The sequence below is a fragment of the Cupressus sempervirens genome, chromosome 10 (assembly GCF_028749045.1).
Source record: "Cupressus sempervirens isolate cs-2001-9-10 chromosome 10, ASM2874904v1, whole genome shotgun sequence".
Taxonomy (NCBI): domain Eukaryota; kingdom Viridiplantae; phylum Streptophyta; class Pinopsida; order Cupressales; family Cupressaceae; genus Cupressus; species Cupressus sempervirens.
The window spans coordinates 937,184,595-937,211,576 of NC_143127.1; the positions used below are offsets into that span (position 1 = coordinate 937,184,595).

General features: G+C 36.4%; 1 protein-coding gene across 4 annotated transcripts in view; it reads left to right on the forward strand.

The window, feature by feature from the left end:
- LOC149537051 (F-box/WD-40 repeat-containing protein At5g21040-like) overlaps positions 1–20,595 on the forward strand; it is a 44,143-nt gene extending 23,548 nt beyond the window's left edge. For all 4 annotated transcript variants that reach the window (XM_089806977.1, XM_089806978.1, XM_089806980.1 and 1 more), the window contains one exon: positions 18,514–20,595. In XM_089806977.1, the coding sequence (XP_089663103.1) occupies positions 18,580–20,271 (1,692 nt within the window). In that variant the 5' untranslated portion in view covers positions 18,514–18,579 and the 3' untranslated portion in view covers positions 20,272–20,595. The remainder of the gene's footprint in view (positions 1–18,513) is intronic.
- The last annotated feature ends 6,387 nt before the right edge of the window (positions 20,596–26,982 follow it).

Sequence of the window (26,982 nt, forward strand, 5' to 3'; positions counted from 1 at the left end):
TTCCTTTATACTCTATCTTCAAAATAATTCCTTGAGTCGGCCTTGAGGCCTTCTCAATTAATTATGATAAGATAATTAATTAATCCACAATTACAATAGTACTGTCGGCTCACAATATATACAAAACTTCACACGTGTGATACTAGGGCTTGCGCACTTGCTGATGTTACCATGAAATTGTCTTCAATCACTGGTTGACTACGCATCACTAGATTATATCTTTGCTAGAAGATATAATAGGATCATCAAAAATTGCTTTCCATGCACTCTATCTCTGTACTGCTCTCTGTAAATCACTTATAACTTACATACATCGTTGGCTTAGACTTTGAGCATTTAACCTCGTCATCAAGACACAAAGTACAACATGTCCTTAGACGTGCTTCACTTGTACATCAAAACTCTATCCGTACAGGTATGATCTCTGTTTGCTACTCTACCAATCTTCATAGACTTATTGCCATGTTGATATCAATGACAAACACAGTCATGAATGCAACATGTTAATACTCTCCAATGCTTAGGATACTCCCCCAAAGGAATACCATCAACATTCATGCTAACATGATTTCCACAGGCTTTAAGATTCCAAGGTGATTTTGGAGGAAATCTTCAAAGACATCCCCATTTCACTGGAATGTAACTTGGACAAGGTCTTGGCAGCAGCTTTAGATATAGATGAGTGTTAGTGAAGAAACTAAGTAGATATAGATGAGTGTTAGTGAAGAAACTAAGTACACTATTGACAAGGATTGGGAAGGTAGTGATCCTTTGAGAATTGAGTCTTTGTTAGACATCCTGGAAAAGAGACACATCTCATAAATCTCCTCAAAGAAAACTAGATGTAAAGGGGGAGAAAAGAAAAAGAGGGGCTATGAAAACAATCATAGCTCAATTGGAAGATGCCGCATGTGCTTTGGGGCAAACCAATTTGAGGTCGAGAAAGAGGTATCATGCAGGATAGTGAAGATCCTTTCTTGGAATGTCAATGGCTGCAATGTCAATGAAAAATTTCATTTAATCAAAAGATGCATTGATCAAACAAGACCAAAAATTATCCTTTTAGAAGAATTAAAAATGAATGATTTGGATGATTTTAGTAAGCAGCTTTGTCATTGGCAATGTTCTCTTGTTGAAGCCTAGAGAGCTTCAAGGGGATTGGGCTTGCTTTGGAATCGTGAAGTTATTAATGTAATGGCTTCTTGGAGATCATGGTAGTTGGTTCGTGCAGTTTTTAAGCCAACTGATTGGAGGTTATGATCTCTTAAATGTGTATGGCCCATCTTCCACTACAGGTTTGTTCGACTTATGGCTAAAATTATTAGACATTCGTCAACAACAAAGGGATGGTTTTTTCATTCGTGGATGTGGTTTCAATTCAATTCTAAGACCGTTTGACAAAAAAGGTGGGTTAGGTTGGACAACGCTAAACCGAGAATTTTTTGTGACTTTGTAATGAATAATAATCTTTTTGAGATGTTTTGCTAATTAGGGAATTTACTTGGACAAATAAAAGGAAAGGCTTTTCCAACATTGTAGAAAAGATGGACAGATTCTTTACAGCTGGCAATTGGACCTCACTACCTTGGGACCTCTCATCGGACATTCTTCCCATCTCAAGGCCAGATCACTTGAGGATTCCATTCTAGAGTGTTGCCCCATCAAGTTTGAGAAAATGTGGATGTGTTCAGAAGGTTTCATAAATTCGAATAAAATACTTGTGGAATCTAACTCTGCATTGTGAAGGTAATAAAACTTTTATTCTCTTTACAAAGCTAGAGTTTTTAAAAGAACAATTGAAAAAATGGAAGAGTAGTTTTTGAAAACATCTTTACAGAAAGGTTGTGAATCAAAGAGGAACTTGAATCTTTAAATGAAAATGTAATCAATGAAGGTATGACTAGAGACTTTGAAGCAGGGATTTTTTTTAAAGAAGAGAACTCTAAAGCATTATAGAAGGAAGAAACATTCCGAGAACAAAAATCTAGAGAAACATGTATGCAAGAAGGTGATAGAATTTAAAAACATCTTTACAGAAAGGTTGTGAATCGAAGAGGAACTTGAATCTTTAAATGAAAATGTAATCAATGAAGGTATGACTAGAGACTTTGAAGCAGAGAATTTTTTTAAAGAAGAGAACTCTAAAGCATTACAGAAGGAAGAAACATTCTGGGGACAAAAATCTAGAGAAACATGTATGCAAGAAGTTGATAGAAATACTAAGTTTTTTCATAACTCAATAAAAGCTAGACGGTATATCAATTGAATATATTCTATTAAGTATTCCACATGTATTACTTTAATTGAAAAATAAGGAATACACAAGGCCAAGAGCTGAATTCATGCATCCCTTGGCCTCATGCATCCCTTAACCATTCTCTTGAGGTGGTGTACCTAGTGAGGCCTCACTCTTTATCCTTTTTGCTCTTCCTTTGCTTCCCAAATGTGGTTGATTATTGCAGGGGCATGATATTTTCAATTTGATAGATAGAAATATACATTTTTCCTGCATATGTTGATTATAAACATATAGATATGTTGGAGAGTCTGCAAAATATTTTGGCATTCAAATATGCACAAGGAGTACAACTCCCTTCTTATCATGATGCCTAAAGGTGTTATTAAACATGATCTGTTGTGGATGATATTGCTGGACAATGATTTTCTACTTCTTGTTTGATGATGACTCTTGGTGCTGGTGCTCATTTATTGTTACAAATGTAAATGGCGGAATACTTGAATGAATTAATCAGAGATCAAACTGATCTATATATACAAAGAGGGGAGTCGAATAGAATAGAAACATTCTATTCTAGACTACACCTAAATATTAGAAACATTCTAATATTTACAGAGATATAATAAGATATAATAGTGAGCATTAAAAAGAAACATGAAGGTTATTTTAATACCCCCCCTTAATGCTCAATCTATTTACTACACCAATAGATCCCCTGAATTTAACAAACTTGTCAGGACCAAGGGGTTTAGTGAAAATATCTGCTGATTGCTCTGAGGTAGGAACATAGCGTAACTGAATAGATCCATCTTCTACTAATTGTCGGATGTAATGGCAATGAAGCTCTATGTGCTTGGTTTGTTCATGAAACACTGGGTTCTTGGCAAGTTTGAGTATGCCCTGATTGTCTGAAAACAAAGAAGTCGAACCTGCTTGAGGAATATGCATATCTGCAAGCATCTGCCGGAGCCAAATTGCTTCACAAGCTGCCTTGATAGCTCCTCTATATTCTGCTTCTGTAGAGGAGAGTGCATCTGCTTGTTGCTTCTTACTGGTCCAAGTAACTGCTGCAGATCCGATACTAAACACATAGCCAGAAGTAGATTTCCTATCATCAACTGAGCCAGCCCAATCGGAATCAGTGAATCCACTGAGCTGAGGAGTAGTACTCCTTGTGTAAAGAAGACCATAATCTAAAGTACCATGTACATAGCGTAACACACGTTTCGCTGCAATCCAATGATCAATCTTGGGGTTTGTCATGAACCGTGAGATGTAGCTGACTGCAAAACTGAGATCAGGTCTAGTAGTAGTAAGGTAGATGAGACTACCTACTAGCTGCCTGAAGAGTGTTTCATCTACAGGAGGAGAAACAGATTGTGCGGACAATTTCAGACCAGTCTCCATTGGAGTAGAGGCAGATTTGCAATCCTGCATTCGAAACCTATCAAGCAAACTTCTGGCATACTTGGACTGAGACAAAAAAATACTATTGTCAGTCTGCCAAACCTCAATACCTAAACAATAATGAAGCAATCCGAGATCTGTCATATCAAAAGTTTTGCATAGATCCTGTTTGATTTCTGAAATCAAATGTTCTGAATTTCCAGTAATGATCAAATCATCCACATAGACAACAAGAAAAAGAATATCATTACCAGAGTGTTTAATATATAGATTACTGTCTGACGGACTACGCTGAAATCCTTGAGCAACCAAGTAATGATCAATCTTTATGTACCAAGCCCTAGGGGCCTGTTTAAGACCATAGAGGGCCTTCTGGAGTCTACATACTTTGTGTTCTGAACCGGCAACCTTAAAACCTGGGGGCTGCGTCATGTAGACTTCTTCCTGTAATTCACCATTGAGAAAGGCGCTCTTCACATCCATCTGATGAACTTTCCAACCATACTGAGCTGCAATTGCAAGAAGAATGCGAATAGTGCTCATCTTGGCTGTCGGTGCAAATGTCTCCTCATAATCAATGCCTTCGCGCTGGGTGAATCCTCGAGCAACAAGTCTAGCTTTGTATTTGTCCAAGGTACCATCTGCATGGTACTTGACCTTATAGACCCATTTACAGCTAATGGGTTTCTTCCCAGGAGGGAGATCTGAAAGAACCCAAGTGTGGTTCTTTTGAAGACTCTGAAGCTCAGAATCCATTGCTTGTTCCCATTTTGGAATTCCTTTGGCCTCTGCATATATCTGGGGCTCAGGGATATTGTGGATGTTGGCCATAAGAGCTATATTAACTGTGTTGTGCTGAAGGCTCTTATTTCTGGAGGTTCTACCCTCAATGAGTTCATCAGGACGAAGATCACTAATTGTTTGAGCCCACCATTTTGGCCGAAGAGTCGAGGAGCCAATATCAGATGCTGACGGAATAGCTGGATGAGAAGCAGGAGCAAGAGTTGTATTATCTGGAAGTGATTGAGGTGGTGTATCAGTAGCATCAGATGACTCATATAAAATAGAAGAACCCAAGTCAGAGATTGCTGAAGACTGAATCTCGGAATGTGGTGGGGAGTCAGAGAGCGGAAATGGTCCAAATTCCTCATCAAACACAACATCACGACTGAAGATTAAACGATCAGTATTTACATCAATCAGTTTGTAGGCCTTATGTGTGTGACTGTATCCTATAAACATAAGTTTCTGGCTTTTGGAATCCAACTTAGTGCGTTTGGCATCAGGAATCCATACATATGCCAGAGAGCCAAAAACTTTCAAATGGTTGATCCTAGGTTTGCGACCAGACTAGGCTTCCTCAGGAGTCTTATGATTAACTGCAAGGGTGGGTGACCGGTTAAGAAGGTAGACAGCTGTGGATACTGCTTCTACCCAATATTTTCTGGGAACATTTCTATGTTCTAGCATAGTCCTAGCCATTTCTGTGATGGTACGGTTTCGATGCTCTACAACACCATTTTGCTGAGGGGTGTGAGGTGTGGTGAACTGACGTCTAATGCCATGAGTAGTACAGAAGGCAGAGAAAGCAAAAGAACAGAATTCCCCCCATTATCAGTCCTAAGAGTACGGATGGAGGAACCAGACTCTTTTTCTACTAGAGCTTTAAATTGCTGAAATACAAGAAAGGCATCTGATTTTTGCTTAAGAAAATATACCCACATTTTGCGACTGAAATCATCCACAAAGAGTAAAAAATACCTGTTCCCAGTAATAGAAGGAGTATTCATAGGACCACATACATCAGCATGAACTAGCTAGAGTACTCTGTATGCCTGCCATGATTCACCATTCTTAAATGGTGTCCTATGTTGCTTCCCTGCTTGGCAAGCTTCGCAAACGCGATGGTTCTGGGTCTGAATATTAGGTAGGCCATGGACTAAATTATCTCGAGCAAGTTGTGCTAGATATTGAATGTTCAGATGACCGTATCGCTGATGCCAGAGACTGCTGAGAGCGGATGATTCGGCGATGAAGGCATGCTCAAGGGAATCGCCTGAATCTACAAGCCTATAAATACCATGATCCTCAAGACCGAAAGCAAGGGTAGTGCGGGAAACACGATCAATAATCGAACACTTATTTCCACTGAAAACGACATCCAACCGAGGAGAGTGCTTCATAATCTGACTAACAGACAGAAGATTATGTTTCATGCCAGGAACATAACATACATTGAGAAACATGAGTTTTCTTCCTCCAGACTGAATCTGAACATTGCCCTTGCCGACAATATTGTATTCTTCACCGCCTCCAATGATTACTGAGTCAGAATAGGGAGTGAATTCAACAAACCAATCACGCTTATGAGTGAAATGTCGGGAGGCACCAGAATCGATGTACCAAGCAGAAGATTTCACATGATTTGTAGGTATGCTGGCCATAAAGGCATGGTAGATAGATTCTTTCTGCTCTGAGTGTTGGGCAGCATTGGCGTGCTGTTTAATTGAGTCCAACTTTTGATGCTGCTGATACAGATGCTTATAATATGTGAATATTTCAAATGGCACAAACTTTGAGGTGAGAAAATGAAAGACCCAGAAAAATTGGAGAAGTAACCAAAAAAGAGCTCGAAAAACCCAAAAATAAAATATTGTCGAAATTTGGATCCGCTGGCTCGAAAATCGAGGCACAAAAAACGAGGCACCCACAAAAATCTGATGAAGACCCATTTGAGATTTCAAAAAACCCACCAAGAATATGTGCTCAGAAATTTTTTCCAAAGTCAAAAACTAGGGTTTCAAGCAGAATAACAGTCGGCGGCCAAAAAGGTCAAAAAGGCAGAAAAAAGATGTTTGCAGGTGAAAAAAACAACAAAACCCAGCAGCTGAAACGCGAGCAGAATATCCAATAGGGATAGACAGACCTGTTTTTGAAAAAAACAACCAAAAAATCTCACTTTTTGAGATCTGGATGTGAACATATTTGAAAAAAGGACCTCAGATTTGAAAAAACGACCTTCAGATTTGTGACTTACAGACTAAGCTACGGGTTTCCAAGAACGCTAGTAGCTGAAGACACAATTTTTCAATCGATTTGCACAGAGGATTTAAACCCTAGCTCTGATACCATGTTACAAATGTAAATGGCGGAATACTTGAATGAATTAATCAGAGATCAAACTGATCTATATATACAAAGAGGGGAGTCGAATAGAATAGAAACATTCTATTCTAGACTACACCTAAATATTAGAAACATTCTAATATTTACAGAGATATAATAAGATATAATAGTGAGCATTAAAAAGAAACATGAAGGTTATTTTAATATTTATATCCTTTGATTAGTGTTGGAAGGTCACGACTCTTCTCACCAGTGGTAGTGGTTTGCAAGGGAGGGATCTTTGCAAAGATATCTGTGGTCTCTTGATTAACTTAATTAATGATAACCAATCAAATATAATCTTAGTACATTCAACCCGTAGCCTTTTTTAGATGTGATTCTTCTACCGTGAAAGGGAGAATCAATCCTTTGATTGATATTGATTTAGGAGGTGCTATTAAAGCATTAGATTGATTGTAGATGTGCAACCCGTTTAGATGTACTATTGGACATGTAATGGCATCCCATGATTTTAGTTTTTTAATTAGGCATGAGCTATGGTTTTCTTTGACCCATCAAATTTGGGGATTATCAATTTCCCTATCTCGTATTTTAAATCATGGATGACTTGGCTCCTCCCCTTTTATGAAAATTCTCTATTCTTGCTTTTTTTGACCTTAGGTTCGAGTCTTGCATATTCGTTGACAAGGTCCCTCAAGCTAGATTGTTAATTTCTTCAATTTCCCTTGCTGGCCTTTCTTTGGTTAAGAAAGGAGGTCTATTTGTTCTTGAATTTGGCCCTTATGTGGTTCTATTTTCACTTTCATATTGGCTAGTGGCAACTTCTTTAATGCCTTTGGCTTGGTTTAAGTTTGTTGTTTGTATTTTGAAGGGTTTGGAGTAATGATTGGGTCTTTAGTTCATTCTTTTCCATAAAGGCCCTTGAATCATGTTCTATTTCAGTTTTTATGTGTTTTTGTTTAAAATCTTTTTCTCTTCCCTTTGTAGAGAACTTAAAGTGCATTGACCCAGTTGCATCAACTATTGTTCACCGCTTAAGACAGGCTGGCAAGATGATACTCTGATAGCACTTGCAGTATCCTTTTCCTGGATTGCCTTGTAATCTGCCCTAACTTTGCAAAATTCAAATGTAATAAGGAACACAATATAGTTGGAGATATAACCCTAACCTAGGAATAAGATGAGAGTAAGCCTCTCTTGGCACCTGCATCAAAATTAGATAATAATATAATCTTAAGATATGTAATACGTCCATTTAGGGCTAAGAGAGAAATATACTTATAACACACAATTCTCATAGGCTCAAACCAAAATAAGGGTTGAGATAGGAAGGATGTGATGAGGTACCTTATTTATCTCAGGCCCTTGAACCTAGGGTAGAAATTGTATACACCTTGGCCTCATGTCGTCCATTACCAATCTCATGAGATGTTTTACATAACGAGGCCTCACTAATTCCCCTCCTCGCATATCCTTTCCTTGATATGGTTGATAATTTCATGTGTATGATATTGCTAATTATGTAGATATAAAATCATCAGTATCTACTATCTTGATATCTCAATTTATTCTGTTTGCATTACATATCTTTGTTTGTGAGGTGCCATAATATTATTTGACACTTTGATTGCTTTGTAATTTGTGGGCAATAGCATGTGCTTTTTGTTACAATTTATTATAAAATTTGGAGTAATTTTGTTTACATTTACTTGCATATATTTATTATAAGCATAATGATATGTTAGAGATAAAGTCTGCAAATATATTGACATTCACATCCATTCAAATATGCACAAGGAGTACAATTATTCCTTAATACCATGATGACTGAAGGTGTTATTACAACTTGATGTGCTCCAGATGACACTGCTGTTTGATGATCATTGATTATCTTCTTCCTGTTTGAGGCTAACTCTTGGTGCTAGAGTGCTCCTTTATATCCTTTGCTTAATTTTGGAAGGTTATGACTCTCCTTAATGGTGGTGGTGGTTTGCATAGGAAGCATCTCTTTGGAGATATCCACTGCCTTTTGATTAGCTTAACTGACGAGAAACTTCTCAAGCGTAATCCTATTGTGCTGTATCCTTAGCCTTTATTAATTATTATTTGACAAGGAGATATGATTCTCACACCATGAAAGGGAGGATCAATCCTTTGATTGATATCAATTTAGGAGGTGCATGATTGAAGCATTCTGTGTAAGATGATTTCATTATGAAGTTCATTATTCATGCCAGACTAGGGCCATTGCATTACATAGTTCTTCCTTAATCTTATCAAACAGTCAAATTGGGCATTACATTCTGTCTTGCAGGGTGTTATTCATGGAGACATAATTACCTTACGAAAGGTGTATGGGTCCATATATTAGCATTTTGACTATATTCTTAGTTCTTTCTCAATCTTAATTTTTTGAAGGATTGGCATATGCTCTATTAATACTAGTAAACTATTGTTAGAAACTCTAATAATACTTGTGAATAAATTTTTGTTAATTACAAGCTACAAAACATAGGTTCTACTAATGTGGCTACTGAGTGAGACTTTTGACATACCTCAAAAATCTCTTCTACCAAGATATCACATGTGGTTTTCCCTTTCATGCATGGTACAAGTGCCCAAGCTAAGCTTCCACCCTTCATTGATTTGTTTTCTTCAATGTTCCACCTGGTTCTGGAATTGCAGGTGGTGCTGTTATATAGTACTTTAAAAACTAATTAGGAAAGGATGTATAAGAATTAGAGTGTAAATGAAACTTTTGCAAATTAGTAAAATTGAAAATAGTTAATAGTAAATAGTAAGTTTTAAGATTTCCATTTTAGTTCTAAATTCTTGAGTACTAAATAAAAATTGATAAATGCAATTGTTAAATTGAAGATTTTTCTATTGTATCAAAATACCATAAAGATGATTACGAGTAGCATGACATCAAATAAGTACAAAATGTCAAAATGTAGTGAAGGGACGCCTCTTCCCGTGGAGCTACTGGATTCCTTATGGTCAAATTTGTAAGTTTAATAGATCTTGTTTGGTGGAGACTCAGTAATTTATATCTGATTGATTTCCTTTGAATGACAGACCTGAAGGATGTAGAATGAAGTCTTGATTTCTGAATTTGATGTTATCTGATCCTTGTTTAAATTTCCAGTCTGAGATTGATATGTCACTATCATATATATTAATCTGCAGATGAAAATTTGAACCGGATATATATATATATATATATATTGAAACATGATCAAGTTGAGGCATGACCCAACGTGATCATGCTGCAATGTATACAATATTAATAGTAACTGTTCATAACTAATCTTTAACATATACTAATCCACCTGATGGTAATCTCATTAATGATAATGGTGATTGTTTAAGGAAACTCCTGATTATTCGATCGGTGGAAGTAATAATGAAGTTCCCTTTATAATCGGATATATATATATATATATATATATATATATATCAGAAACCCAATACTCATTGGTGTTAATAACATGTATTAAATGCACCCGATACAATCGGGATTTACAAGAGGCATTGAACTTATTCTATTCAATCTGAAGATTGACGAACCTGCAATCAGACTGACAGGTGAAATATATATATGTATTCTGTCAACATTTAGGTATCTGGGAAAATATACCTAAAGAACCATAAGAATAGATTTTCATGGTGTCCGGCAAAAATCCGGCCTAATAACCATGATGGATATCAATGTGTCTAGCAAAATTCAGCCTAGTAACAATACACCAATAATTTTCATGATGTCCAGCAAGATCCGGCCTAATAATCTTGATGGATATTAATGTGTCCGACAGAATCCGGCCTAATAACAATTACACCAATAATTTTCATGATGTCTGGCAAAATCCAGCCTAATAACCATGATGGATATCAATGTGTCCGGCAGATTTTGGCCTAATAACAATGACACCAATAACCTTCAATGCTTTTGGTATTAGAAGGTTGGTCATCTATTGATAAGATTGTCACCTCACAATAGAGACCTTAAACCATATATGAAAGATCGTCACCTTCATTTAACAAGTTTGCAAACCATATAATTTAATATAATATTCATGAATAAATTTACAAAAAATGTAATTACAAATTTGTCATACCAAGTTTTGTTCTAAAATATTCTATTTTCACTCTTGCAAGAGGTTTAGTGAAAATATCAGCATTTTGATCATTTGTGTTAACATAGATCAGCTTGATCACATCTCTGTCAACCATGTCTCTGAGATAGTGGTAAGGAGTCTCAATGTGCGTTGACCTATTGTGGAACACTGGATTTGCAAAAAGTTTTATGCAACTTTGATTGTCACAACGGATCATAGTAGACTCTTAACTTTTTTCCAAATAATCCAAATAACAGCTTCCTTAACCAAACTGCTTCATGTGCTCCCATGGAGGCTGCCATATATTCAACTTCAGTGGAACTCAAGGCAACTTCAGGTTGTTTTCTACTGAATCATGATATCATTGCTGATCTGAGATTGAAATTTGGAACAACCAGCCCAATCATAATCAATATAGCCTTCAATTTTGATTTCAACATTTCTATAGTTTAGTCCAAGACCCAATAGTGCGACGTAGATATCTCAAAACATGTTTTGCGGCCATTAGGTATATTTTCTTAGGTTCTCACATAAAGTGACTTAGTACATTTGTGGAATAACAGATATCTGGCTTAGTGTTACCAAAAACATAAGAGACCCAATAGTTTGCTTGTAAAGGGTAGGATCAATAGATTTTGAATGTGCAGCTTCCTCTTTTAGCTTGTGTAGATTAGTGCCCATTGGTCTAGCAAGTGGCTTACTGTCCATCATCCCAAATATATTCAGAATATCCTAAGTGTATTTTCCTTGATTTAAGAATATGTAATCTTCCTTTTGACATACTTCTAGCCCCAAAAAGTAATGTAATAACCCTAGGTCTTTCATGTCAAATTCAGCAGCAAGATCTTGTTTACATTTAGCAATAAGATGATCTTCACCTGTTATTAAGAGATCATCAACATAAAGAACTAATATAATCATATCTCCATTAGAAACTTTAAAATAAATGTTAGGATTGGCTTTATTTTTAGAGTATCCTAATTTGGTGAGATAGCTGTCAATTCTTTCATACCATGCTTGAGGTGCTTGTTAAGGCCATACAAAGCTTTCTTTAGTTTGCATACAAAAAGGTTTTCATTTTTTATCACAAAACCTTCAGGATGTTCAATATAAACTTCTTCATTTATGACCCCATTTAAGAATGCTGTTTTCACATCCATTTGATGCACCATCCATCCTTTCACTATTGCTAATGCAAGAACTGCTCTGACTGAAGTGAAACGAGCAACTGGGGCAAAAGTTTCTTCATAATCAATACCTGCCTTCTATGAAAAACCTCGAGCTACAAACCTTGCTTTATGTTTCTCAATGTTTCCATTTGCTGCATATTTGATTTAAATAAGGCCATTTAGAAGAGACAACAAATTTGGCTTTAGGTCTAGGTATGATATCCCAGACATCATTTTGTAGTATTTATTGATATTCTTCAACCATAACATCTTTCCATGCTTCACAAGTTAGAGCTTTTTCAATAGATATAGGTTCAGATTTAGTAAGCTCAGTTACTAGTGCAGTATAACATGATTTGTTTCTAGTTTTCTTGACTTCCTTAGTAATTTCATTTGGTTCAATGTCATTTTCCTTGAGCATTTTTTCTTGCTTACAAAGGTCTTTTCTTGACATTAGGAAAGTTATTATTTTTTGCATCTTGTTGTGTTCTAGTTTCTTCTGATATACTCTCCCTCTGAATTTGAGACGAAGGACTTCCAAGTCTGTATTAGGCTCATTATCTGTACTTGCAGATAGTTTTAAGGTAGTGTTCTCCTCGAATATGACATCTCTGCTAACTTCCATTGATTTTTGTCCGGGAGCATAAACTCTATATCCTTTTGAGTTTTCACTATATCCAACAAATATTCCTTTCTTTCCTGATGGTTCTAATTTAGTGCTTTTTTCTTTAGGTATATGTATATATACTGGACAACCAAAAATCCTAAGATGACTTAAGTTTATTTCCTATAAAGACTTCTTCAGGTATTGTGTTCTCTAGAATGGAGTGAGGACATCTATTTTTTATGTATACAACAGTATTTGTGGCTTCCACTCAAAATGAGTATTGTAGGGTTTGATCATGGAGCATAGCATTTGCTGCTTTAACAATAGTTCTATTTTTCCTCTTTGCTACCCCATTCAGTTGAGGATTATAAGGTACATTATACTCCCTCTTAATCCCAACAGATGCACAAAAAACTTTGAAAAGTTCATAAGTGTATTCTTCCCCATTGTCAAATCTTAAGAGTTTTAATTTTCTTTGACACTTGATTTCTACCAATTCTTTGAATTCTTTGAATTTTGATAATACTTCATTCGATTCTTTTACTTTTAGGAAATAAATCCAGGTCTTCCTCGAGTAATCATCAATGAAAGTTATGTAATATGAGTAACCTCCTAGAGAAAGAGTTGGCATGGGCCCACATAGATCAGAGTGAATTAGTTCCAGAATTGATATGGACTTGTGTTCACTTGGAGGGAAAGGTTTTTTTATGTTCTTTCCTAGAGCACATCCTTTACATATACTTGTGTTTAGAATTTAGGTTTGGTATACTAGAGGTGATTTTTTCTATCTTAGGTTGTGAACTAAAACCAATATGCCCAAGTCTCCTATGCCAAATTTCATTTGAATTTTTTTTTTCATGATTAAGAGCTTGGTTTTGAATGTTGCATAGTTTGTATAAGGTCTCATCTTTGGTTCCTATGGTAATAGCATTTTTTAGGTTTGAGTTTTTAGGCCAGTACAAAACTTTGTCTTCATTGAATGTTAACTTGAAATCTTTCATCAGCTAATCCAGAGATTGAAATGAGATTTCCTTTTATTCCAAGTACAAATAGAATGTCTTTCAGTTTTAGTGTAGCTCCAGTCCTTAGTTGAATGGAATAGGTCCCAATACCTTTGATTGGATGAGTGGAATTGTCTCCAATAGTAACTCTAGATTTATAATTTTCAAGTGTTTCAAATTTTTCTTTGAATCCAATTATATGTTTGGAAGCACCACTATCTATTATCGACACACTTTTATTAGAGTTTATTTCACTTGATAAAGTAGTGTAGAATAACAAATTTTCATCTTTCTTACTTTCAGCTAAAGAGGCTAAGATTTTTTCCCTTTCAGGACATTTACTGAAGATGTGTCTGAATTTCTCACGCTTCTAACGTTTGACTTCGGAGAAATCAGTTTTGTTGCATTTATTATTCTTTTTCTTATAGTCATGTTTCTTTCCTTTAAATTTCCTCCTCTTACCTTGATGATTAGGAGTAGACAAAAGTGCTTGATTTTCTCCCTCTTGATTTGATACAATACCTCTGGAGATTAATCTTGACTCTTTTGATATACAATCAGTCTTTAGTTGATTGAATGATGGAATTGAGGGTCTATTAGCAACTTGAATGAATGCTTCCCATGATAATGGTAATCCTCTAAGTGCTAATATTGAGAGTTCTTGGTCTTGTACCTTGTTCCCAATAAAATTTCAATGATTTTTAATTTCAGAGATCCTTCCAAAATACAAAGCGATTGTTTCTCCCTTATTCATTTTAGTATTCATTAGTTGATTCTTCAGAGTAATCAATTTGCTTGAGTTTTCGATTTCAAATGCATTTTTTATTGTGGTGAATACTTCAAAGGCTTTCTTCAGATCTGATATGGAAGGGAGAATGTGATCTTTTATAGAGTCTATTATGATTTTCTTGGCTTTATTGTTACGCCTTTTCCAAGTGGCTTTTTCAGTTTCATATTCAGGAATTTGAATATCAGATTCAATAAAAGATTCTACTTCTAGTTCTTCAAGAATCATAGTAATCCGAATTTTCCAGGAAAAGAAGTTTACAGCACCTTCAAGTCTGTCTTCTACTCTTATGGTATTTGACATGTTCGATTTAATAATTTCTTTACCAATTAGGCTCTGATACCATGTAAGTTTCATAGATCTTGTTTGTTGGAGACTCAGTAATTTATATCTGATTGATTTCCTTTGTATGTCAGACCTGAAGGATGTAGAATGAAGTCTTGATTTTTGAATTTGATGTTATCTGATCCTTGTTTAAATTTCCAGTCTGAGATTGATATGCCACCGTAATTGATATTAATCTGCAGATGAAAATTTGAACCGGATATATATATATATATATATATATATATATATATATATATGTATGTATGTATGTATGTATGTATGTATGTATTGAAACATGATCAAGTTGAGGCATGACCCAACGTGATCATGCTTCAATATATACAATATTAATTGTAATTGGTCATAACTAATCTGTAACGTATACTGATCCACCCAATGGTAATCTCATTAATGATAATGGCGATTGTTTAAAGAAACTCCTGATTATTCAATTGGTGGAAGTAATAATGAAGTTCCCTTCATAATCGGCGATGGATATATATATCAGAAACCCGATACTCATCGGTGTTAATAACATGTATTAAATGCACCTGATACAATTGGGATTTACGAGAGGCATTGAGCTTATTCTATTCAATCTGAAGATTTATGAACCTGCAATCAGACTGACAGGTGAAATATATGTATATGTGTGTGTGTGTGTGTCAACACTTATGAAACAGCAGGTGTTTCAAAACAGAATGCTAACATTCTTAACAAAATTTGCCAAATTAACCAGCTCTGCATCTGAAGTTTTTGCATCTTCATCTATCTGTACGATGACTCCTTTGGCTTTACATCCCATTGTGTTGCTGGACTTCCATTTCGATGTAACATCAGAATCATTGTTTATTTTTTCCCCCAAGATTCAGCATCAAATCTAATTTAAATAATGAAACAAGAAAAATAATAAATAAATAATGAAAAGCAGAATGAAACAAACAAAAAACAACAAAAAACCTACCTTTGTGCTTGAAAAATCTCCCCAAGTTGCTGTAGAATCTTCCTCCTCTTCCTCTTGCTCCTTGTTACTCTTTCACATGCACTCACCCAATCTATTTTCACTCTTTTAATCACTGTTTTATCTCCTTTTCACATAGTTAATGAAAAAAATCAGAACCAAATGCAAGGAAAAATTAGGATTTTGAGGGGGTTTTGTAAGTCACAGAGGGCGTAGATGGGGCCCACTTCAAATTAGGGTTCAGCCTGAGCCCCCCCAAAAGAAAAAAAAAATGATTTTTTTTTTTTGAGATGTCTGGGGATGGTAGACTTTATATGGATGCAACATTCATAAAAAAACACAGACATTAATAGAACATAATTTTCCAAGTTTTTAAAGAGGATTTTCATTACTAAAAAAGTTTATAGTTACATGATCGCTGCATATTCTAAGATGCTATATTTAAATGTAGTTTTATTATTAAAACAAATTCCAACTTTTTAATAGTTTGTTAGAATCATATAGTATGAAAAATATCATCATTGTTCTTCTGAAATTGGAGTTATAGATCATCAAGATTCTTCAAAGAGTTAGATTACTAGGTTTGAGTGCGACCACCAGCTAAATCCTTAAAACCAAATGAAGATTCATCAGAGGATTCTCCTACCATGGCAGAATTCTTAACAATAGAATTGAGATGTGCCACTGCATTTATAGATATAATAATGTCACTCATCTTAGATTATACATCCCAAAGTCTATGGAGGAATGCAATAGTAGTCAAAGATTAGAATGCACATATACACGTGCTTCGCTTTGTGGGTCATCAACTTATTTATGTCACAGATTGGATGAAGTCGGATGTACTCCATTTCTTGTCAAAATGCAAAAGAGCTTGAAACGTGATCCACCACTTTATAGGGTCCATTTTTTTCTTTTTATCTTTCATTGCATCAATGTTGCATAAGTTCCATTAGAGGATGCAAATGTCCTAATTTCATCTTTAAATTCTGCAACAACTTTAGGATCTGTAAACATTTTTCTAAACCTTTTTTTATCCATCAACAATCTCATTATCCATATTTGGTGGTCCTATTTGACAATGCTAATATAACAGCATGGCAATACATGGGGTTCAAAGCATATGCCAACAGTTGTAAAAGGGTTGTCATTTTATTGTATATCTTCCTGATCACCTCATATATTTGCCTAAAGAAGTTTAGAGGGGTTTTGCTATAATAATATCTTTAATTTACTCTATCATAAGTGCCCAATATTGGCTTATCCGATTCACAATGACAGACGAGGGATTATATTGGTTTAGTGAAGGATATTAAGTAGTCTATTTGAGGCTTGAGCCCACTAATCATCATCAAGAATTAATCTAATGATATTATTGCCTCCAAACTACCTAAAACATCATTAATTGCCATGCTTTTCAAGGTTGGTCTTACATCAATGAGCCTTTTAAGAACAATGTAGTGCATGGCAAAATATGTCTCAACTGTCTTCAAATAAAAAATAGTTTTAAAAAACATATAAATTGTGCTTATCTTTCAAAAAAATACAAAAAAGTAGTATATTTGAATATTTCTAATACAAGGGCGGGGGCCCTAGCTCGGTTGGCTAAATCTTCCCTGTTGCAGGGGGTTGGTCACGGGTTCTAGTCTCCCCCGTCCCTGTGGTACCGGTGGGCGTGTCGCGCCAGTGCTACCGGTCACATTAAAAAGTTTACCCGGCACACTGCAGTTTATAGGGGGGGCCATGCTGCACCCGATTCCTGCAGTCTAATAAAAAAATAAAATTTCTAATACAAAATAAAACTTATGTTTTACAACTGTAGCTTATGTCTGTAAATGGTCTAAATTACAATTTAGTTATTTTTCTTTTAAATGAAATTTGCCTAATCTTGAAATTTGAGAGAACATTATATGGGAAATATTAACAGTGACCCATGTAATTCCAACACACAAGATGTTCAACCCACCTTCCCAACACAACACCATTATATAAAATGTACAACACACTTTTTCCATGAGTATTCAACTTCCCATTTGTTGAACAAAATTCCAGATGGTAAGGCCTCAAGAGATTTATCTAATGAAAGTTTGTGAATACTGTTATTCTCTCTTTTTTCAATTTTGCATTTGGAGACCTTTCAAATTAGTATGGTTAAAAAAATGGATAAGCCTGCATAATACCTTAACAGGATTTGAATTCTTCAACTAGTTGGTTGCCTGATCCATTTCTTTGATTTTAAGCTGTATTATTCCTTTCAATACTGAGAATTTTATGGTATTTTCATAGTAACACGGGGACGCGTCCCCCCCCTTTTTGCCCAACGTCTCGGAGACTTCAACGCACCGGAGACTTGGGGACTCCGTCTCCCCGTCCCCAGCGGTGCCACTAGATTCCACCACCTCCACCGAGGATGGGGGACATCCTACTATTCACTATTTGCAAATTCAACTATTTATGTTTAATGTTCGATGTTCCAATTCAATGCAATGTTTCAAGTATTCACTCTTTTACATCTTTACATCCTATATTGCAATACATATTTTCATAACTAACATTTTTAAATACCATATGCATAGATATATACACCCCTCTTGTCCCCTGTCGCCGTCCCCCCACCGTCCCTCCGCCGTCCCCAAATTAAGGCCCCTCTGTCCCCCCGTCCCGGAAACTTGTACCCCGTTTCACCGTCCCCCCGTCCCCTAGGGTGGTGTAACTATGGGTATTTTCCTACATTACTTCAGTTTAATTTTGTGCAAACTGGATTTATGCAGGTTTGTTCATTAAAACTGCCGGGTGCCTGGAGAACAACTGGGTGGTTCCTTGACTATTTCCATTCAATGGCATTTGAATGCCATGAGGCATGCCAAGTATCCTCCTCTGGTTTGGCTGATGATGCTTGGGATGAAGAAATAATCTCTTCCTCACAGGCCCTCTGTCCTCCTTGTATCTCCCATGTAAAGGAAGCAGGTATACAAGCTAAGTTTAGCAGCAGTGGACGGAAGTCAAATATGACAAATGAACAGGACAGTTGTAATACACAACGTTCATTTCTTGACCTCCCTCCTGTTCTGATAGCAGAAATTTTCAATCATCTCAGTCCAAGGGAACTCAGTATGGTGTCCTGTGTATGTATTCTTTTTAGGAGAATTTCTTCTGATAGCCATGGCTGGAAGGAATTCTATTGTGAGAGATGGGGGCTTCCTGCACCTTGCAAGCCTTCTGAAAGTTCTGCCTTGCCAACGGAAAAATCATGGAGAGAGCTCTATGTGGAGAGAGAAGCTCGTAGCAAGGCTTTTTTGGGCCGATTCAAAGTAGATTTTCTCCAAGGCCATACAGAGCCTATCCGATCTGTTTGTCTTTTGGCATCATCGAATCTCATATTTACAGCAGGATATGATACGGTGTTAAGAATGTGGAACATGGAGGAAGGCTTCCTGGTTGACCACTCTAGACCCCTCCATGGTACCATCCGGGCTATAGTGGCAGATACAGAAATGTTGGTTGTGGGAGGAACTAAGGCTTTTGTTCAAGGTTGGCGAGCACTTCCCAAGCTGCCCCAGTTGTTTGATATCTCAGGGGTCACAGGCCAAAGCAGTGAATTTTACCTTCGAGGGCATATTGGGCCCATTACCTGCCTTGCCCTGGATTATTCTAGAATTTATAGTGGCTCTTGGGATATGGCCATACGCGTATGGGATAGGGCTTCTCTGAAATGTTTGAATATTCTCAAGCATGGAGATTGGGTGTGGTCATTAGTTGCTAGAGGCCCAAATGTTTTGAGTACAGCAGGTAGTGATATGTACACATGGAATGTTGAAGACGGAGAGCTAATCACAGTGAGGTTGAATGTCCATGTTGGAAATGCCTACTCTTTGAAATGCAGTCGATCTGGTCATTTGCTTTTCACTGGAGGTGAAGATGGAGCTATCCATATGTTTGAAGATCGATCTGCTCGTTGTCATGCAAGCTATTGCAGTGATGATTTTGCAATTAATGATAAACCAGTTGCATCATGGATTCCACATTCATGTCCTGTTTATTCACTTGCATTTGAGGATCCCTGGCTTGTTTCTGCATCTGGGGACGGAAAGCTTGCCATGATGAATGTCAGGAAGCTACTGAAGTTGAACAGCTGTAACAGGCTCAAGTCAGTCACTAACAGCTATAGTCAGTTGGAGCGAGCTTCTATTATAACATTGGAAAATGAACCACCAGAGCGCATGCTTCATGGTTTTTGCAAAAACTTGTACTCTGTGGATATTGGTGCAGAGAGAATAGTGTGTGGAGGTGAGGAGGGGGTTGTGCGGATTTGGGACTTCACACAGGCTTTGGAGACTGAGCGCAGGGTGCAGGCTTCCAGAAGATTTCGTTTCGAGAATAGAATGGGAAGAAAGAAAGTCCAGGCAGCAATTTTGAACAAATCTAAACAGTTGGATTGTTGTACTATAGTAGCTAACAGTGGGGAGGCAAGTGCCAGAAAAGATAGGATTTGGCGAAGGCATGGTGAGAGAGATAAAGTCCAGGCTTAGGCTAGTTCTGAATTCTACAGATACTATTAGCCTAGTCTAGCATGGATTTTTCTGTATTTTTTTTGATTTTCAATCAAATGCTTGATTGAGTGTTGGATTCAAGTAAGCCTACCATATTTAGTATCTGCTGTGTCACCAGTCAAATTATTTGAACCGCCAGAAAGGATAGTTTAATTGATCAAGATTTCTAAAATTTAGTCATGGTGGACTTTGTATGTGGCCATTGCTTTATGCAGCAATAATTACATGCAAAATTTGTGGTAGCCCTAATGAGCCATTTGTTAAAAATTGGAATAACTTAATAAAAGCTAGGTTGATTTACAAGTTATGCTCAATATTTCTAAAATTTAGCTATGGTGGACTCTGTATGTGGCCATTGTTTTATGCAGCAATAATTACATGCAAAATTTATGGTAGCTCTAATGAACCATGGAAATATAACGGTGTTTTTATCTCATCTATAGGCTCTTCAAGGGAAATGGCATTTGGTGTTTTTCTCTCTCGTAGTGCTATTGGTTTGTAGGAATGAAAAATAATGATATTGTAAGTGTATTGGGTCTGACATGAAATTTTATATTGAGAATATTAGGTTTATTTATAGGAAAGATGGTGGTTTCTAAAAGAGGAGCACTGATATTATAAGACCATGGATGGATATGATTGTGGATGAGATTAACTAATTATGGATATGATTGTGGATGAGATTAGCTAATTATTTTATCATTGAAATATGTAGAAAATAAGATATAGTTCATTACCACAATTTTAAGATTTATTGCAAGTCTTATAATCAATAGATAGAAAGCTAAAATAGATAAAAAATGGAGGGCAGTTTGATTGGGGAAAACATTAGGAGAAAATACTTTACATGTTATTAAAAGATATGTGAGGTACATCAATTCTTCCCACATTTGTCTAAGTGGAGAGAAACATATAGAATGATTAGATAATAGAAACATATAGAATGATTAGATGGTAGAACCATATACTAACACAACAATGTCAATATTCTAATTCCATCCAAAGTATCTAATATGGAGACAATAGTATATAGACAATAGTGTATGGAATTATCAAAGATGAGTGAAAAATTCATGAGTCAAATGTGGCCCCTGAACTCCTAAATCCCCTAATCAAATTCTACCATTTAAATTTTAACCAAATTTGTATGATCATATATCATATATCATAAAACACCATTGTTATCCTTCCAAATTGGGCGTTGCAATTCATTTTATTTGAATGGTCAATATTCTTTTTTTTTTGATCGATAATAAGATATTTTATTTATTCAAAGGAAATTACATAGTCTAAAAACATTAACCTTTCCGGGGTTTCACCATTCTACCACTGAGTCTAAACATTCATCCCCTACTTACAAAAAATTACATCGTTATAGTCATCTGCTTTCTTTACAATTCCTTACAGATTCAAACAAAATAATTACAAACTACAAACTTTACAAACTACACGAAATCTGCTACAGGGGGCCACCTTGTTATATTCAAAGCTCTATCATTTCAAAATTCTTCTTTTGCACGATATCTGCCTTCCTCGGTCGCACTATTTGCCTCTGGTTATCTTCCCTGGACCGTTGCCTTCATCTTTGGTTTACCTTTCCACCATCTAGAGCCAAAAAATGAGATTCCCATTTGCCCTTTTCTTTACTATCATTCATGTCTAGAGGCGACAAAAAGGTTATGGCCTCTTTCTCAAAAAACAAAAAACCAGCCTTCAACTCTTACCTATGCCCTCTGCTGGCTCCTCTTTCCAAACGCCGCTTCCTTGGCACAATCACATTGAAGGGTTCATGCCTTTGCTGCGCAATGAACTCCATGATTGCATTTTTTAAGGTGTTCCATGCTGCTCAACGCTCATTGACATAGGCCTCTCGCTCCTTATATCCCCGCGGCCAATTCACAAATGACAAGATTCCTTTCTCCCTACCTTCCTCCTCATCTGCATAACCCTCCGAGAAATTGAAAGCCCAACCCGAATGGGCCCATTCTAACCATGCTTCCATGTTTGGGATTAATTTCTCTTCAAACAATTCCTTCATAACCCATTCAACTACTCTTTCATGCTCTCCAATTTCTAAGCCCTAGGCCATTGTCATCGCGGCTATATCAACTTGCGCTTTCCATCGGTGCTCCGAATCCTGAAAAAGGGGTCCCAATGTATCTTGCAACACGTCCACCACCGCCTGCGATGGGCATTTTATCATCTTCTTCAGCCTTTGATCCGTGACTCTCCCGAAAAGAGCTTTTTGCTGTCGCTGTGTTTTGAAAGTGAAGGATGGTTCCATCTCTGCTATTTCTCCCTTGCCTTCTGCAATTTCTATCCCCCTGCAAATTCTCGCTTAAAAAATGATATAGGTAGTGCCATTTTAAAGGCAATTATTTTTCTTTCAAATCATTAATGCTATCTGCGGGCATCGCACTTGAAAGATTTCGCACACTTCGCAAGATACTTCAGACGGGCTGAGCTATCTTTTACATCATTTACTGACAGTGTCCTTTTTTCCTTGTGAATTTAGGATGTTAAAAAGTGTACCTTTTGAATTTACCTTTTCAATCCTTATTGTCTCCTCATTCATTGTTAAAGCCCATTTTGAAAGGATGTCGGCCTCCTGATTTCCTTCTCTTTTTATATGCGTAATTTTAAAATCTTCAAATTTATTCAATTCTTGCTCTATGTTATTAATAATTGATTGTAGATGCCATGCCTTTGCGCTCAATTTAGATATTGCTTGCACTGTGATCAAAGAATCCCCTTCCAGATGTATTTTTTTAATCCCTTCCTTACTAGCTATTTGAACTGCTAATAATGTTGCTTGACATTCTGCTATGTTATTCGTTCCATATGGGAGTTTTTTCGCTCCTGCTAATAAAAGGTGCCCTCTGTCATCTTTAAAAACAATCCCAATTTCTGAATCCCCTAGATTACCTTTTGCTGCTCCATCAAAATTCACATTGACCCAGCCTTCCTGTGGAGTAACCCATTCAACTGGCTTATTCTTTGTTTTGCTTTTGCTTGTTACCAAAGCTCCTGAGGGTGATTTGAATCTAATCCCCAGCCAAGCATTCTGTAAGAGTCTATCATCTCGTGTAAATGGAATTTTCTTAGTTTGTTTCCTTGTAGCTGACACACTAACTGTTTCTTCTATTGCATTAATGATTTTGCTTATGCACCTGCTCAGACTTTCTTTTTCTCCTCTAAAGATTCTCCTATTTCTCTCCTTCCACAACTCCCAGATTATCAGAGATGGTGCTACTATCCATATATTTGATAAGGTTGATTTTCCAACTATCCTTGGCCATCCATCCAAGGTTTCCCTTATCGTTTGAGCTCTTGGTCCTTGCCAACTTAGTTTAAATTGAACTATATCCCAACATTTTTTAGCATATTGGAATTGAATTGAAAGATGGTTAATGGTTTCCTCTTGTTTCTCACATAATGGACATCTGGATGGTCCATTAATCCCTATCTTCCTTCGTCTGTCAGCTGTTAAAATTCTCCCTTTATAAGCTAACCATGTAAAGGCCTCAGCTTTAGGTAATATATCTTTGTTCCAACATAAGTCTTTTGAGAAGAAACTTTCCCTTCCTGTCTTAGCTAATAAATTGTAGCCTAGTTTTACTGAGTATTTACCTGATAATGAGCCACACCAAATTACTTTATCCTTCTTCTTTGTTAGCATCATATTCCTGTACTTAAAAATTTGTTCCATTTGCTCTTTTTGTACTTCTGTCAGTTCCTCCCAAGACACTTCCAACACTACTCCTTTCCTACTGGACCATCCTTCTCAGCCATATAATCTTTTACTGCATTACCCCATCTTTCTTTAAAGTAGGATTTCAGTTCATTGTTCCCTACAGATTCCCTTAGCACTTCCATCCCATTCCATGAATCTTCCCAAAATTTTGCAGAAACCCCATCCCATATCTGCCATGTAATATGCTTCATTATCACCTCTCTACAGGATAACATGAAGTTCCATATGGCTGATCCTTTTGGAGGATTTCGGATTGTTAGAATTCTGTGGTTATCCATAGTGTCTAAATATTTGCCTTTTAGAATTCTTACTCAGTAGAAGTGTGGGTTTTCATAAACTGCCCAGATTAATTTAGCTCCTAGTGCTCTATTCATAAAACTCCAATCCCTCAGACCAACACCTCCTTCCTCTTTGGGTCTACATATTTTCTCCCAAGCTAATAGTGGAATCTTATTCTCTTCATTGGCACCATTCCAGAAAAACTTCCTCATTTTCCTTTCCAAAATTCGAGTAAGTTTCTTTGGAATCTCTAGACACATCATTGGAAAAATCGGCATTGCTGTTATCACTATTTGAAGCATAAGTATTCTGCTTGCCAAAGTCAACCATTTGCCCCGCCATCCTTCCATTTTCTTTTGGCAAATTTCAATAAGCTTATCCCAAAAGTCTGCCTTATTTCTTCCTGCGAAAAAAGGGATGCCTAGATATTTGTTTGGCATTAACCCCAATTTGATATCCAATATTCAACAGATCCTAAATCTCACATTATAAGGAATATTGAAGAAAAAAATTTCTGACTTTTTCCAATTAATAAACTGCCCTGAGACTTTTCCATAAAGCTCTAAAGTGTTCTTCATCACTCTTGCTTCTCCTAAACTGGATTCTCCTCCTAAAAAAGTGTCATCTACAAATTGTAGATGTGTAAGGGATTCAACTGTTTCTGTGATTTTAATTCCTTTCCATGCACCTTGCTCCCTTTGCTTTTGGATCAGCCTTCCCAGCACCTCTGCCATTATTATGAAAAGGAACAGAGACAAAGGATCGCCTTGTCTTATTCTTTTTTCCTGTTCAAAAAAACCTTGAGGGCTTCCGTTTATCAATACAGAAAACTTGGGTGTTTGAATACAACTTTTCACCCATTGAATCCATTTCTTACTAAACCCAAATCGTCTTAGCACTTCCAACATGAAACTTCTATTTACCTCATCATATGCTTTCCTAATGTCTAATTTTACCATCATGTTTTGAGTTTTTGAAGCCCGGATGGTATGCACTGCTTCATGTGCCACAACTACCCCTAAAAAATCGATCTCCCTGGAAGAAACCCACTCTGCTCTATTGAAATAATGGAGTTCAGTACTTGCTTGAGCCTATTTGCCATCACCTTTGATATGATCTTATACATTGTATTGCATAATGAAATGGGTCTGAAATCCTCAAAAGTTTGCCGTGTATCCTTCTTTGGCACCAGTGCTATAAAAGTGTTATTAAAGTCTTTGAGAATGAAACCTCCTTGTCTCGACTCCTCCACTACTTCCCATAAGTCTTTCAAGAATATGGAGCTTAAATTCTGAAAAAACAAAGCTGAAAAATTATCCGGTCCTAGGGCTTTGTCCCCTCCTAAACCCTTTAATGCTTGAGAGACTTCACATTCTGTAATTGGATCCATTAGAGCCTTGTTTTGTTCACCAGTTATTATTGTCGGAATAACACCCAACACTTCTTCAACCTCAACACTGTCCCTTTCTGTCATCTGTCCTTTATGTGAGAAGAAATTTATAGCCTCTTGTTTTATTTCTTCACTATCAGTCTTTAAAACTCCATTCATATCTTTAATTTCAAAGATTTTATTTGTTGCCCTCCTTACTTTTACCGAGTTATGGAAAAAGGTAGTGTTCCTATCTCCATCTTTTAGCCATGTTTCTCTAGATTTCTGACACCAATAAATTTCTTCTTTGTTTAAGCAGTCCTCCAGCGCCTTTCTAAGCCCTTTCTCCAATTTGAAATCATCCTCAAACATTCCACTTTCTATGACTTTGAGACTTAAAGTTTTTAACTTCTCTTCAATATCCTTTTTTTTATCAAAGATATTACCGAAGTGTTCCCTATTTCAAATTTTTAATTGCTCTTTTAGAAATTGCAACTTTTTAAAGAAAATAAAAGCTTTGTTACCTTTCCTTAGCGAGGCATTTTTCCACCATTCCGCAATTAAGTCTGAGAAACCTTCTACTTTCAGCCACATTGCTTCAAATTTAAAGGGGCATCTATTTGGAGATTTTTCATCTTGAATTCAAAGAAAAATGGGGAAGTGATCTGGACCCTGGTAAGGTAGAATTTCCGCATCACATGACCAATTTGCTTCAGCCCAATTCCTTGCCACTAGAAACCTATCCAACTTTTCTGCTATATGCACAAAACCTTCCCTTTGGTTTGTCCATGTGAAGTCACCTTTTTTGAAATTTATATTTACTAATCCATTGTCATTTACAAAGTTGCTAAAATCTTTTTGACTCTCAAAAAGCCATCCTTTACCTCCCTTTTTGTCTTCTGGATTTAGAATGGCATTAAAATCCCCACCTAAAATTGTCACCTCATTTGGAAACTCCTGTACTTTTTCAGCTATTATTTCCCATAAATCTCTCTTCTCAACATTTTTAGTTGGCCCATACACATTTATCATCATAAATGACCAATGTAGATTTTTAACAAAGATCTTGCCCATTGCCAATTTGCATTTAAATTAGACTCCGAAATTGTGATAGTTTCAGGTTTCCAAAGTATCGCCAATCCACCTGAAGTGCCCTGTGCCCCTGTCAACAAACAATCCCATCTTCTAAATTTATTTTTAAAGCTGGAAAAATCTTCTTTTTTTAATCTTGGTTTCCTAAAGAAAAACTAAATCTGGCTTCGATTGATCAAGACATCTTTTGATCAAT